Genomic DNA, 13,853 nt, shown 5'->3' with positions numbered 1-13,853 from the left:
TACACATACTTTACATATTCTTATCTGAAACTCTGGCAAGTTTTTATTTCACTAATTATATGCTTTCAAAAATATACCTACAAAAACCCGAGAAGAAAATTTCAAGAAATGAAACTTCCAATATCATTTATCACTAAATTTCTTGTAAATTTTGCTTCTACTGCAATATCCTCACTCTTCTACCTAATTTACATTTAATTTTTTAAAAAGATTTTATTTATTTATTTATTTATTTATTTATTTATTTATTTGAGAAAGAGAGAGAGCATGTGCACAAGCAGGGGAGCAGCAGAGGGAGAGGATGAAGCAGCCTTCCCTGCTGAGCAGGGGATTCCAATATTGGCTGGATCCCAGGACCCTGGGATTATGATCTGAAGTGAAGCCTTAAAGCTGACACTTAACCAACTGGGCCACCCATTTACATTTTAGATAAAAGCTTCATCTGAAACCACATCTCAAATCATGTCATCACCTGCTTAAAACATTTATGGGGCTCCTTATGTCTTGACAATTAGCAACTATAATTGGCATGGCAGAGAAAAATCTAAGTGAACAGGGGTTTGTATACTACTTTTCCAATTTCATCTTTTGAATCTCATCTCCCCTTTGTAATCTCCTACACTCTTTATCTATCCACCCATACCTTTGCCATCTTCCTCCTTAACCCACAACACCCTTCTCTATCCATGCCAGTTACAATTCTACTCCCCCTACCAACCCATGAAACCTTCCATGTCAGAAATAATCTATCTCCCTCCTCCCTGATCTCACCTCCTCTTCTTCTCTCCCTCTCTTCTATGTGCATCTTTCTCTTGTCTCTCTAATGGGACTGACTACATCCTACTTTTTGTTACAACCATTTGACATATTTCTTCTAATAGCTATAATACTCTTAAAGCAAGACCATTTCTCATTTAGTTTCATTACCTCACAAAACTTAAGTTTTGTGTGACCTGTAAGGTGATTAAGGAAATTCATAAATAGAATCCATTATTTTTAAGCAACATGATTGAAGGATGGTTCTAATCTTATGCTTGCATTTCCCTGTTCTTTCCTTATAAAATATGACCTCCAACTTGATTCTTAACCACTGCTATAATCAAAGTTTCTTTAATATAGGTCAAGGGGTCCTGGGTGTTGAAGTCTTAAGTGTCGGACTCTTGGTTTCAGGGTTATGGGATCTCAGGGTTGTGGGATGGAGCCCCACATTGGCTTTGTGCTCAGCAGCAGAGTCTGCTTGGGATTGTCTCTCCCGTCTCCCTCCAGCCCTCCCCACTGTGTGTGCACAAATGCATGTTCTCTCTCTAATAAATAATCTTTAAAAAAATAATAGGTCCATATCATAACAATAATCATGAGCAAGTATGTCAAAGGAAATCATATTTTTCTAGCACATGATTTTTCTCAATCCACTTGTTGAAGATAATTTCAAATGAGAAGCAGTTCCATCTGTCCAATAGCCTCCAATCTCCAATCCTATCAATCCCCAACTTTTGTTTACAGTAAACTTAGGTTTAGAGAGCCACAAAAATTACCATTATGAGAATACAAAAAATTCATACACGTATACTATGGCTATGTTATGCACAATTATTGTCTTTAGGATATAAACTACATTAAGGATTATTCAGTATAATGTCTTGTATCTTCAGTTTGTCTATTATTGGGTCCAAAGAAAATTGGGATACTTCAGTTCATGGTACGTGAATTAGGCAACTATTGGTGAAGGTTTCAAAGGTACCAAGTATCAGCATGATAACAGGATAACTAAGCTTAAAAATTAAAGAAAATGCGCCATAGTCTGCAAGAACACATTCTCCTTATTCATTTGGTTGTTTTAATATTGTATAGAGTTCTTAAAGGACCACGTCAATGTATCTTCTCTTTCATTTGACATCCAACATACTGATTTCTGATATAATGATCCACTAAATATTCAATTACTTCCTGTAAATAACTGTCTCTAGATAATGTGAAGTTCTCAATTGAGAAAATTACAGATTATGTCAACTTGTTCCCTTAAGATCATAAAGCATACATTTTGGACAGGATTATTTTTACAAAATTAAGTGATATTCCTTCTGTGTTTGTAACCCTTTTATTAATATAATGCTTTGTGCAAAAATGTGTTAAGTGATACACACTGAAAGAAAAGTACATTACTTTAAAATCATATTATCATTTTAAAACTTTAAGAGTGAAAATTTGATGAAATTAATTTTGTATGGTCAAAGATTTCTTCCTACAAAAGGCACAGCAGTATATATTTTTAAATATATCTGGCTAAACGTTCTACTTAAAATAATAGTCTTAATTTATTTGCAAACGTCCCTACTTCCATAGCGTACTGCGATGTTTCAGAATACTGTCCACAAAAATACTTATTTCAAAGAAGTGTGAAGCACTAGTTTTAAACGCAGAGACCCCAAATTCCACTCCACAGTTGGATGGATCAGAATCTCTCCGAGTGAGGAACCTGAGAGTATGCATTTAAACCAAGTTTGTTGAGGTGACTCTGATGTACACCAGACTTGAGAAACCCACTGGGTCTATCTGAAACCATGCCTCATTATATTCTCAATGTTATGCTGGAAAGAAAAGTCGCCAAATGGTTTCTCTCAAAAAGTACTGCTTCCAAATGTTCATTCTTACAATGTCTAAAGTGCCATTCAGCAGAAAATTAAACCTGTTTCTAAATCCCAGGATGTTCCAGCTCAATTAACAAATGAAAGGGGTCATTCTTCTCCTTACTCCCTGTTGTCTGTCCTGAAGCGTCCTGAGCAAAAAAAAAAAAAACAAAACCCTTGGCACCGACTTCCCAGCTCGGACGCGGCCCCCCGCTTTTCCACAGGTTACCGTATTGAACCCCGGCAGCATCCGCACAGCTCTCGGTGACGGCGAGTTCGGCAGCCTCGGACTCTCCTGGCGGCGCCGCCCGTCCGAGCGCCCGCCTGCTGCCCGGGGCCCCCGAAGTCCGCGCCGCCGGCCGGGCCAGCACCTCTGGCAGCGACAGGCCAGCGGGCCGCCGGGTTCCACCAAGCAGTGCGCCCTCAGGAAAGCCACCAGACCGTGGGAACCGGCCCCAGACCCCGTGGGCCACACAGACAGACCACTGTCCCCGGTTTTCTCCAGCTGCCAGCACCTCCTCCAGGAGATAACAAAGGAACCCGCAGGTGCCTCTCACCTAGAATCGGAGCCTCCCCCACAGTCGCCTCTTTCCCGGCTCCCCCATGCCTGTTGCTAAGGAGGCGACGCGGCGCTCGGGGAGCCCCAGAACCGGGTGACGGAGCGCCGGCGGGGCTGCGCGCGCCAGGGCTGCGGGAGGCCGAGCGCCGGGCGGGCCGGGTCCCTCTCCTGCCGCAGGAGGGGTGCGCCCTCCGCCCCGCACCGCCGCCAGGCGCGCCCCCCGCGGACCCCGGGCGGGGGAGGGGCCTCCCCAGCCGGGGCTGGCTCCGGGGGGGTCGGTCCCGCCGCCGAAGGCCTGCGGCCCGGTCCTGCGGGCCGAACAGCCGGGCAGGGGCTCGGGGACAGCCCTGCGGAGGGCGGGCACTCACCATGTTGACTTCGGAAACCATGTCTATGCTGGCGATGTCGATGTTCATCCCCACGCAGACCGGGGGACCTGCGGGAAGAGCACGCCACACGCATCAGCCGGGCGCGGGCGCGGGCGCGGGCGGCTCCGGGGACCGGGGACGCCCAGCCGAGCGGCGGCGGCGCGCCGAGGGCCCCCACCCCGCTCCGCCGCGGCCCGGCCGAAGCCCCCGCCCCCGCCCCCTCCCCCGCCCCCTCCCCCGCCCGGGCCCCAGCGCGCTGGGGCGCGCTTCCCGCAGCGGCCGCGCACACCCCGCTTACCCCCGAAGTCGGGTCTCAGGCGGATGTCGTAGCCTTTCAGCAGCTTGTCCACCGTCTCCTTCACGAAGGACATGTTCCCGGGGTCGTTCACGCTAGGAGAGGGGCGAGGGGCGCGGAGGGAAGGGTCAGGCGGCGGCTCACCCGCCAGCGCACGCCGCGCACCCCCGCGCACCCCCGCGCACCCCGCCGCCCGGCCCGCTTCCCGTCCACCAGCCGCGACCCTACCTCTGGGCGCAGCACACCACCGCCACCAGCACTGGGGCCGAGAAAATGCCGAAAAGCCTTCCTCCCGCAAAGCCCCACATCCCTCCGCCGCGCCCCGGCACGGGGGAGGGGGCGCCCCGCCGCCGTCGCGACCAGCAGCCGGGGCTGCTCCTGGTGCTGCCGCCGCCGCCGCCGCCGCCGCCGCCGCCGCCGCGCTGGCCCCGAGCGGAGGAGGGCGGAGGGGGAGGGGAGGGAGGGGAGGGAGGGGAGGGGAGGGGAGGGAAGGGGAGGGGAGGAGGGGGAGGAGCGGGCCGGGGAGCCGAGGCGGGGGGAGGAGGCCCGGCGAGCCGGGGGCGGAGCCCGAGCCCAGCCCGAGCGCCCCGCACCCTCGCCTCCCCCGCGCGCCACCCGGCCGGCGGCCCCGGCCCTCGGCGCCCTCCTGCCCCCGAGGACGCGGCGCGGGGCCTGGAGCCGGGCGGGGCCGGGACGCCGAGCGGGAGCCGCGGCCGCGCGGCGCAGAGCAGGGCCGGCCTCCCCGCGCCCTGGCGGAGGAGGGGACCAGCGGCGACCGGGACCGAGGCGGTGAGAGAAGCGCGGCCCGCGGCCCCCACCCCTTCCCGGGCCCGACCCCCTCGACGGCCCCCGCCCGGCCGCGACCACGGCCGAGAGCCAGGGGAGCCTACGGCGCCCGCGACCCCGGGACCGCGCGCCGCCGCGTCCGCCAGGAGGCTGCGGGTCGGGGAGAGCCCCCCTCACCTGCGGGGCTCCGAGCCCCGAGGCCCCAGGGTGCAGGACAGCCAGAGGGGCAGCAGCAGCGCCGGGAGCCCGCGGCACATGGCGTCGCTCCTCCGACCCAGCCTGGGTGGGACCCGCTCTCCCGCAGCCGGAGCGCTCCCAGGGCGCTGCGGGGATCCCCACCCCCGCCCGCGCCCGCGCCCGCGCCCCCGCCCCCGCCCCCGCCCCCGCCCCCACCCACGGGCTTTCCCGCCTGACCCATCTCCCAGCCCCTCGCGTGGCGGCCCGGTTCGGTGTTCATGCGCTGTAAGGCCATTTTTAAAAACTGGGCTCATTAGGCTGCTTCTCTCGCCCCTGCCCGCGGAGCACTGGGCCCTCCGTGCTCACGTAAATACACTTATAACGAATAGTAAAGAGAGGCCTGGTGGTGTGCGCCTCATTATCAGTGAGCCGCAGCCTGAATCAGGCCCGAATCTGACCCGGACTACCATCCGGGGTTGGGAAAATAAATGCTTTTTCTGTCGCACCCTGGAGCTGTCCGTGGTTCTTCATAGAAAGCAAGGAAACTCGCTTTCCCTATGACGGGCTTTCATCCTTTGGTTCTCCTTAGAAGGCCAATGGCACCGCGGCTAAGAAACAGACTCATCTACACCACAGACCACCCTGCCCAGGGTGGTACCTCAGTGTGCCTAAGGGGTACCTCTTCACTCATGACCACAGGTTGCATATTTTTCTTTAGCGAATAAGCTTCAATAAAATTTCTCTGTGCCTCAGACTTCTAATATTGAGGAAAATGGTTACACGATACTATTTGTGGTCAACCAACAAAACCTACAAATCAGGGATCCCCGGGTGGCTCAGCGGTTTAGCGCCTGCCTTCGGCCCAGGGCATGATCCTGGAGTCCTGGGATCGAGTCCCACATCGGGCTCCCTGCATGGAGCCTGCCTGTCCCTCTGCTGTGTCACTGGCTTGCTCTCCCTCTGTGTCTCTCATAAATTAATAAATAAAATCTTAAAGAAAAAAAAACAACCTACAAATCAGTTTACTTTTGTGCTTGAAAGACTTTCCTGCACCATTCCAGGACTTAACGAATGGTGAATAACAGATAACTAACTTTTTGTGTTGACTTATTTTTTTCTATAAAGATTAAGGTTTTGGGGGCACCTGGGTGGCTCAGTTGGCTAAGTCTCCAACTCTTGGTTTCTGCCTAGGTCATGGAGCCCCGCGTGGGGCTCTGTGCTCAGTGCAGAGTCTGCTGGTCTTTCTCACTGTGTCCCTCCCCACCCCCACTCTCTCTCTCTCAAAAATAAATAAAATATTTTTTAAAAAGATCTAGGTTTTCTTTTCTACTTCCCTACTTTATGTTGGTAAATATCTAAATCCAGACCTTTATTCTCAAGTTGGCATGTTTCTGTGCATTCATTTCAAATATCATTATTGTCTTTCTTAAAAACTAGCAATTTTATTTTTGGAATAAAAAATGTGACCACAGAACCTGAAAGGTTGATATTAAGATAGATTAAGAGATAAATAGACCTCCCTGATCGTTTTCTGGAAAAGTCCGTTAACAACTACTTTGTGTTCTGTGTCCTGTTAATGTACAATGGAATTATAAGGAAAATGAGTTATGTGTTACACCCTCCCCTTCACATTCATGTTGCAATCTATTTCTCCTATTTACATATACCTCTTTTAGAGAAACGCCTTGCTGGGGATCACAGCTATAGAAAGTAAACAATAAGGTGTTTGAGTAAAGCCGATACCATAGTATTATCCCCTTTTCTACTATTTTACATGTCCTAAAACTTGCAAAACCACATTACAAATGTAATTATTATCCAACTGTATACCACTTCAGATCTTATCTTTAACCAGTGTCTGTGAATCTCGGCCTTATTTTTCATCCCAGTTACTGCTTTAGCATGCAGTTCCACAAGAGCTCTAATCAGCTTTACATGCAGACAAACTCACATCCCTTACTTCATGTACACATTCCTTGTCTCTCACCTCCCACTATCAGGTTTCTCAGTAGACAGTGAGGTCCAAAATGCTACCAGCTCAGTACTTATGTATGTGTGATCTGAAGTTGCCGGAGAGTTAGCCATCCATGGGACAGAACTTTGGTAAATGGGAGGTGGGAGCCAGGTACATAAATGACTTTCCCTTTATTGCCCCCAAAGAAATGTCCTGAAATGCAGCAGTAGCTCCTACGTGTTCTCCCTTCTTCCATGCCTCAAACCACTTGTCCTTCATTCTTGTTTTCGTCAGTATTGCACACTTTAGTAAAACTGTAGCATTTAAATTTTGCCTCAGGATGTATTTTCTGAAGAACCCAGACTAAGTAATCAACCAATTGGTGAATTATTAAAAGTATCACCTAAAATGCAGTCTTTTATAATATGAAAGCAAAATCAAAGACAAACATTGTGGTGAGTATACACAGGTATAACTAATGTACATGAGTTATAAGACTCATCATGGTTGCTGCCCAGCCTGCACTAAAAGCTAGGCACGGAGCCCCTGGACCCACCGTCCTGCATCAGCTCCCTCTCACATAGCCATTTTGGAGGGTTGGATGAGCACAGAACCCCAGGCACCTCCATCCCGTGACTCTTCTTGACAGGATTCCTGAAAGCAAGAATAGTTCCATATCTTTACTAGATGGTGCTAATGTATTGGCCAAACCAGCAGGAAATTATTTATTCACTTTTCACTTTAACTTATTTTCTACTGAAAGAGAAAAAGGATATGGGGTCCCACAATGGGTAAATTTTCATGTCAGAAGAAAAAGAATAGGAATCCCATTTTTTCATTGGAAAGTGGTTTTAAACAGTCTGGAATAATATTTTGGGGACCTGAAGTAAGGAAGAAAGGGAAGAAGGTAAGTGAAGAGCATCCCGTGATCACTTTGCCTGGCTGACCCAAATGCCTTTCACCAAACTGCCTTTTGTTCGGTCACAGTTACCTCTTACTTATAGAGAATCGACTTGGTTTTTTAAACAGCATCAAAGCTTCTGACAATATATTGTAAAGCTCTTTAAAAATAATGCAATCAATTGGAGGTATAACATATGAAAAGTGTTAAATGTAAAATTCGTTTTGACAAATGTTGGTGTACATTCTCATCGCACCCCAAATTCCCTCTCAGTCTTTAAACCTACATGTCATTCTCAGGGATTCTAGACAAGCGCTGACCTAAGTTCTATTCTTACAGATGTTTTTTGCCTAGAATTGCACATAAGTGGAGTTACTCAGTATATGTTCTTTTTCGTCTGGATTCTTTGCTTTACTACTGTTTCTGATATCTATACACACAGTTGCAAATCCATCTACTCTGTTTCTCCTGACTCCAATGGTGTTCCATTGGAACACATTTACAATTTATTCATCTATTCATCTGGTTTTGAACCTTCCTAGTTTGGGCTACTATAAATAAGAAGTCATCTACAGTCTTTGTATGGATATATAGTTCAATTTCTCTTGGGTAAATTCCTAGGAGTATAATGGTATAATGGCTGAGTTTTATATAAGCTGATGTTTAACTTTATAAAGACCTACTAATATATTTTCCAAAGTAACTGAGGATTTTACATTTCAACATTAAAACATGAGAATTGAAGCTGTTCCACATCCTCTCCATCCATTCTAGTAGATGTATGGTGATATGCCATTGTGGTTTTAATTTGCATTTGCCTGATAAGTATATAAGCAAGTATCATTTATTTCATAATGACGACTCATATTTTCATTTTGAATATATAATATTTTCCCATTTTTAAATTGCATTCCTAGTCTTTTTTATTAAGATGTAAGAGTTCTTTATATATTCTGAATACAAGTCCTTTATCAGATATATGTATGTGACTATTTTCTCCCAGTCTGTGGCCTTGCTGTTACACTTCTGAAAGTATTTTTCAAAGAAAAGAAGAAATTAATTTAGTTGAAGTTCGATTTATAACCTTTCTCTCCTATGTTTTGATATTCTATCTAAGAATCTTTGCCTAATTAAAACATAGGATTTTCTCTGTGCTTTCTTTAAGAAGTTACAATTAATATTTAGATCTGTGATATAGCTATTTTTTTATGGTTGATGTGGGTAAGGATCAAGGGTTTTTTGTTCCATATCTAGTGGTTTCATCATGATTTGTTAAAAATCTTATTCTTTCCCCCATTGAGTCCTCTTACATTTATGTTGAAAATCAATTGATTTTATATGTGTGGACATATTTTGGACTCTTCCTTTTAGCTGTTTCATTGAGCTATATGTGCATCCTTTCACCAATTTCATACTGCTTTGATTAATGTAGCTGTAAGGTAAATATTGAAAACAGATATCATGATTCATACAACTTTGCTTTTCTTCTTCAAAATTGTTTTTGACTACTTAAGGTCTTTGCATTTTCATAAACGTTTTAGAATTATTTTATTAATTTCCATAGAGAAACCTCATGGGATTTCAATTCGTGTTACATAAAATCTATAGATGAATTTAGGGAAAATTTACATCTTGACAATACTGAATCTTCCAATCTAGGAAAATTCTACATTTCTCCATTTATTTAGACAATCTTTAATTTTTCACAAAAATATTTTGTAGTTTTCAGTGTAAAGGTCTACATTTGATTCACTAAATTTATCCCTAAGTATGCCATATTTTATGCTACTGTAAAGGCTATTTTTAATACTTCATTTTCCCATTGTTTTTGATAATATATATATAAATATATATATACATAATTGATTTTTGTGTATTGACATTGCACCCTATGTGCTTATTATTTTAATAGAATTTATTCCCTTAGGGTTAAAAAAATTATGTCATCTGTAAATGTAGACAGATTTACTTCTTCCTCTCCTATCTGGAAACTTTCTATTTCTTTTTCTTGCCTTACAGCACTGTCAGAGATCTTCAGTACAATGTAAAATAGAAATGGTGAGAGTGGACACTCTTGCTCTATTCCAGTATTAGGGGAAAACGCTCAGGTATTTTGTTGTTGTTTTGTTTGTTTGTTTTTAAAATTAAGTATGACATAAGCATCTTCCTCTTATTTTTCTTCTGTTCTCTCTACTTTTTCTCCTCCTCTTTCTCCTTCATCTTGTTCTTCCTCCTTCTCCTTTTCCTTCTCCTCCTTTTCCTTCTCCTTCTTTTTATTCCTCTTTTCTTCCTTTTCCTTCTCCTCTTCCTTCTTCTGCACCTTTCTGTAAAGTTTGGTCTTAAGAGTACAGCAGTACAAAGTATGCATCTAGCATGGAGTACTTTTAAGGCTTTGATCTAGGGTGTCAGAGCCCAGGCAATGTGAGGAGAGCATGAGGCTTCATAGCTGGAATGGGTGAAAAAGGTGTGTTTTTTGGCTAAAGCTTGGAAGTCACAGCCAAAGCAAACTAAGTAGATTATCACTGGGTGGGACAGCCTACCATGGGTGTCAGGACCCATGGAAGATGAGGAAGTAAATGATATGAAGAAAGCAGGCCATGTTTTAAATCAGACACAAAACAATGGAAATTGATCCAATGTGGCAGTCGAGGTCTCAGAGGGTGACGAGAGTGTCCAGGCATGGAGTCTTCCCTATTAGGGCGCTAAGCCAAAGCAGAATGAGAAGTGCATCCATAAAAGATGAGTTAGCCTGTAATAGGAGTTAGATCACAAGCAGTGTTAAGAAGGCATTGCCAAGATGGGCATGAACAAGAAGAGAAAATGATGTAGGCATCCGTGTGCTGGGGTGACTTGTCATGGAAACTCCGAGCTCAGGAAAACTGAGGATGTACTGGGATGGCCCAAAATGGGGATTCAGAACCTGAACAGCGAAAGGAGAATGTATGCAGGGAATGGATATAGGAGATTGGTTACATAATGGGGCATTGATCAAATGAACAATGAGGGTAATGGAAGCGAGGTTTTCTCTGTTGGAAATGAGAATTACAAATACCAAAAAGGGAGAAACAATGCCTGTGATGGGAGACTGCAGCTGAGTGTATTAGTGTGAACTAACAATTTTAAAAATATAGAGATAAATACAAATATATATCCACATATATATGTGTATTTTATTTATTTATTTATTTATTTATTTATTTATTTATTTATTTATTTACTATATACATAGATATATACATATATATTCTTTAGTTCTATCCAACAAGAAGGCCTGGGAACGGTGATAGTCCAATAGCAATAAGCATCATCCAGATATTGGCTTCTACATAGCATTTTCTACTGAAAATAAAACCTTGGTTCTTTGGGAAAATGATTGATTCTTGAGATGGCTAGGGGAAGGAAAAGGTGACACTAGAATATTTTGTGCCAGAAAAATAAGTGTTCAGGGAGTAATGGAGACATGTCAGAAACACAGAATTCAGTTTGAATGTGTTTATACTGCCCAATTTTAGAAAAACTTGAGCACAAAAATAAATAATGACAATAATGAACTCAACCCACAGAAGAAAATTTGAATTCACGTGTATTAATTGTTTGATCACAAGTGGTATATTTACATAGCTTTTAAGAATGTTCCCCCAAAATACTAATTATAATTATAAAGATGAAACTTAATAGTATAGCCTGCAGATATCACCTTAATCAAGTGATCAATATGAATAAATTAAACAATGGAATAAATCAAAATAATGTGCCCCATGATACATGCATTAAGATTACTGTATCTAGGGGTGCCTAGGTGGCTCAGTCATTGAACCTTTGGTTCAGGTCATGATCCCAGGGTCTTGGGATCATAGGGTCCTGGGATTAGCACCCATGGGGCTTCCCCACTTAGTGACAAGCCTGCTTCTCCCTCTCTGTCTGTCTGCCACTCCTCTTGCTTGTGCTCTCACTCTTACTTCTCTGTGTCAAATAGATAAATAAAACCTGAAAAAAAAAGAATTATATTTTAGTTCTGTGAAGTTTTTAACAAAGATGTGTAAACTAAATGTAATCAAGAGGAAACATCAGACAATTCCAAATTTAAATATTCCAATTACAACTTCAGTTACAATGGCTCTATATTATTCAGAAGGGCCAAGGTCATCAAATTTCAGAGAAGGCTGAGAAACTGTCCAAAAACTAAAGAAAACTAAAGGGAATCCTATGGCATGTATATTCTGAATTCGACCATTTTACTATAAAAGACATTAATGGTGCAATTGGTAGATCTTGAATAGGGTCTAAAGATTTCATGGTAGTAACTTAATATTGATTTCCTGATTCTGATGATTGCATTGTGGTAGCATAGGAAAGTCTCCTTGTATGTTTGAAAAACACTCACATATTTGAGATTGATAGTCATCAGCATGGCTTCTTTTGCACAAAGATTCAGGGAAAAGTTTGTTGTGAGGTACTTCAAATTTTTCGGTAAGTTTATGATGTTTTCAATATTTTTTTAAAAAGCTAAAGAAAATGTTTTCTGTTGATATACTTTATCAGATTAAGAAAATAGCCTTCCATTTCTGGTTTGTGGAAAGTTGTATCAAAATTGGAGCAGGGGCTATTCAACATAGTACAAGAAGTCCTAGCCTCAGCAATCAGACAACAAAAAGAAATAAAAGGCATCCAAATTGGCAAAGAAGATGTCAAACTCTCCCTCTTTGCAGATGACGTGATACTGTGCATAAAAAACCCAAAAGACTCCACCCCAAGATTGCTAGAACTCATACAGCAATTCGGCAGTGTGGCAGGATACAAAATCAATGCCCAGAAATCAGTGGCATTTCTATACACTAACAATGAGACTGAAGAAAGAGAAATTAAGGAGTCAATCCCATTTACAATGGCACCCAAAAGCTTAAGATACCAAGGAATAAACCTAACCAAAGAGGTAAAGGATCCAAACCCTAAAAACTACAGAACACTTCTGAAAGAAATTGAGGAAGACACAAAGAGATATTCCATGCTCATGGATTGGAATAATTAATATTGTGAAAATGTCAATGCTACCCAGGGCAATTTACATATTTAATGTAATCCCTATCAAAATACCATGGACTTTCTTCAGAGAGTTGGAACAAATCATCTCAAAATTTGTGTGGAATCAGAAAAGACCCCGAATAGCCAGGGGAATATTAAAAAAGAAAACCATAGCTGGGGGCATCACAATGCCACATTTCAGGTTGTACTACAAAGCTGTGGTCATCAAGACAGTGTGGTACTGGCACAAAAACAGACACATAGATGAATGGGACAGAATAGAGAATCCAGAAGGGGACCCTCAACTTTATGGCCAACTAATATTTGACAAAGCAGGAAAGACTATCCACTGGAAAAAAGACAGTCTCTTCAATAAATAGTGCTGGGAAAATTGGACAGCCAATGCAGAAGAATGAAACTGGACCATTCTCTTACACCATACACAAAGATAAACTCAAAATGGATGAAAGATCTAAATGTGAGACAAGATTCCATCAAAATCCTAGATAAGAACACAGGCAACACCCTTTTTGAACTTGGCCACAGTAACTTCTTGCAAGATACATCCATGAAGGCAAGAAAAACAAAAGCAAAAATGAACTATTGGGACTTCATCAAGATAAGAAGCTTCTGCACAGCAGAAGAAATGGTCAACAAAACTACAAGACAACCTACAGAATGGGAGAAGATATTTGCAAATGATGTATCAGATAAAGGGTTAGTTTCCAAGATCTACAAAGAACTTATTAAACTCAACATCAAAGAAACAAACAATCCAAACAGGAAATGGGCAAAAGACATGAATAGAAATCTCACAGAGGAAGACATAGACATGGCCAACAAGGACATGAGAAAATGCTCATCACTGGCCATCAGGGAAATACAAATCAAAACCACAATGAGATACCACCTCACACCAGTGAGAATGGGGAAAATTAACAAGGCAGGAAACAACAAATGTTGGAGAGGATGTGGAGAAAGGGGAACCCTCTTGCACTGTTGGTGGGAATGTGAACTGGTGCAGCCACTCTGGAAAAGGGTGTGGAGGTTCCTCAAAGAGTTAAAAATAGACCTGCCCTATGACCCAGCAATTGCACTGCTGGAGATTTACCCCAAAGATATAGATGCAGTGAAACACCAGGACACCTGCACCCCGATATTTAT

The 13,853-nt window shown here is 43.8% G+C and overlaps 1 protein-coding gene and 1 long non-coding RNA gene across 6 annotated transcripts in view; both read right to left on the bottom strand.

The window, feature by feature from the left end:
* The window catches only part of GABRB3 (gamma-aminobutyric acid type A receptor subunit beta3), a 225,300-nt gene extending 220,344 nt beyond the window's left edge, over nt 1-4,956 (bottom strand). For 2 of the 5 annotated variants that reach the window (XM_077868399.1, XM_077868411.1), the window contains exons 1-3: nt 4,078-4,251; nt 3,853-3,944; nt 3,555-3,622 (exon numbers count right to left, since the gene is read on the bottom strand). In XM_077868399.1, the coding sequence (XP_077724525.1) occupies nt 3,555-3,622; nt 3,853-3,944; nt 4,078-4,157 (240 nt within the window). In that variant the 5' untranslated portion in view covers nt 4,158-4,251. Of the gene's footprint in view, nt 1-3,184; nt 3,298-3,554; nt 3,623-3,852; nt 3,945-4,077; nt 4,252-4,812 lie in introns of those variants that run through there. The other 3 variants (XM_077868403.1, XM_077868421.1, XM_077868429.1) reach the window with 3 other exon arrangements.
* A 1,097-nt stretch (nt 4,957-6,053) lies between these two features.
* The window catches only part of LOC144290451 (uncharacterized), a 58,005-nt gene continuing 50,205 nt past the window's right edge, over nt 6,054-13,853 (bottom strand). Inside the window, exon 3 of the long non-coding RNA XR_013358093.1 lies at nt 6,054-7,420. This is a non-coding gene — a long non-coding RNA (uncharacterized LOC144290451). The remainder of the gene's footprint in view (nt 7,421-13,853) is intronic.

The sequence above is a fragment of the Canis aureus genome, chromosome 2 (assembly GCF_053574225.1).
Source record: "Canis aureus isolate CA01 chromosome 2, VMU_Caureus_v.1.0, whole genome shotgun sequence".
NCBI lineage: Eukaryota > Metazoa > Chordata > Mammalia > Carnivora > Canidae > Canis > Canis aureus.
Note: the sequence above shows the minus strand (reverse complement) of the source record. Positions and strands in the feature narration are given on the sequence as shown.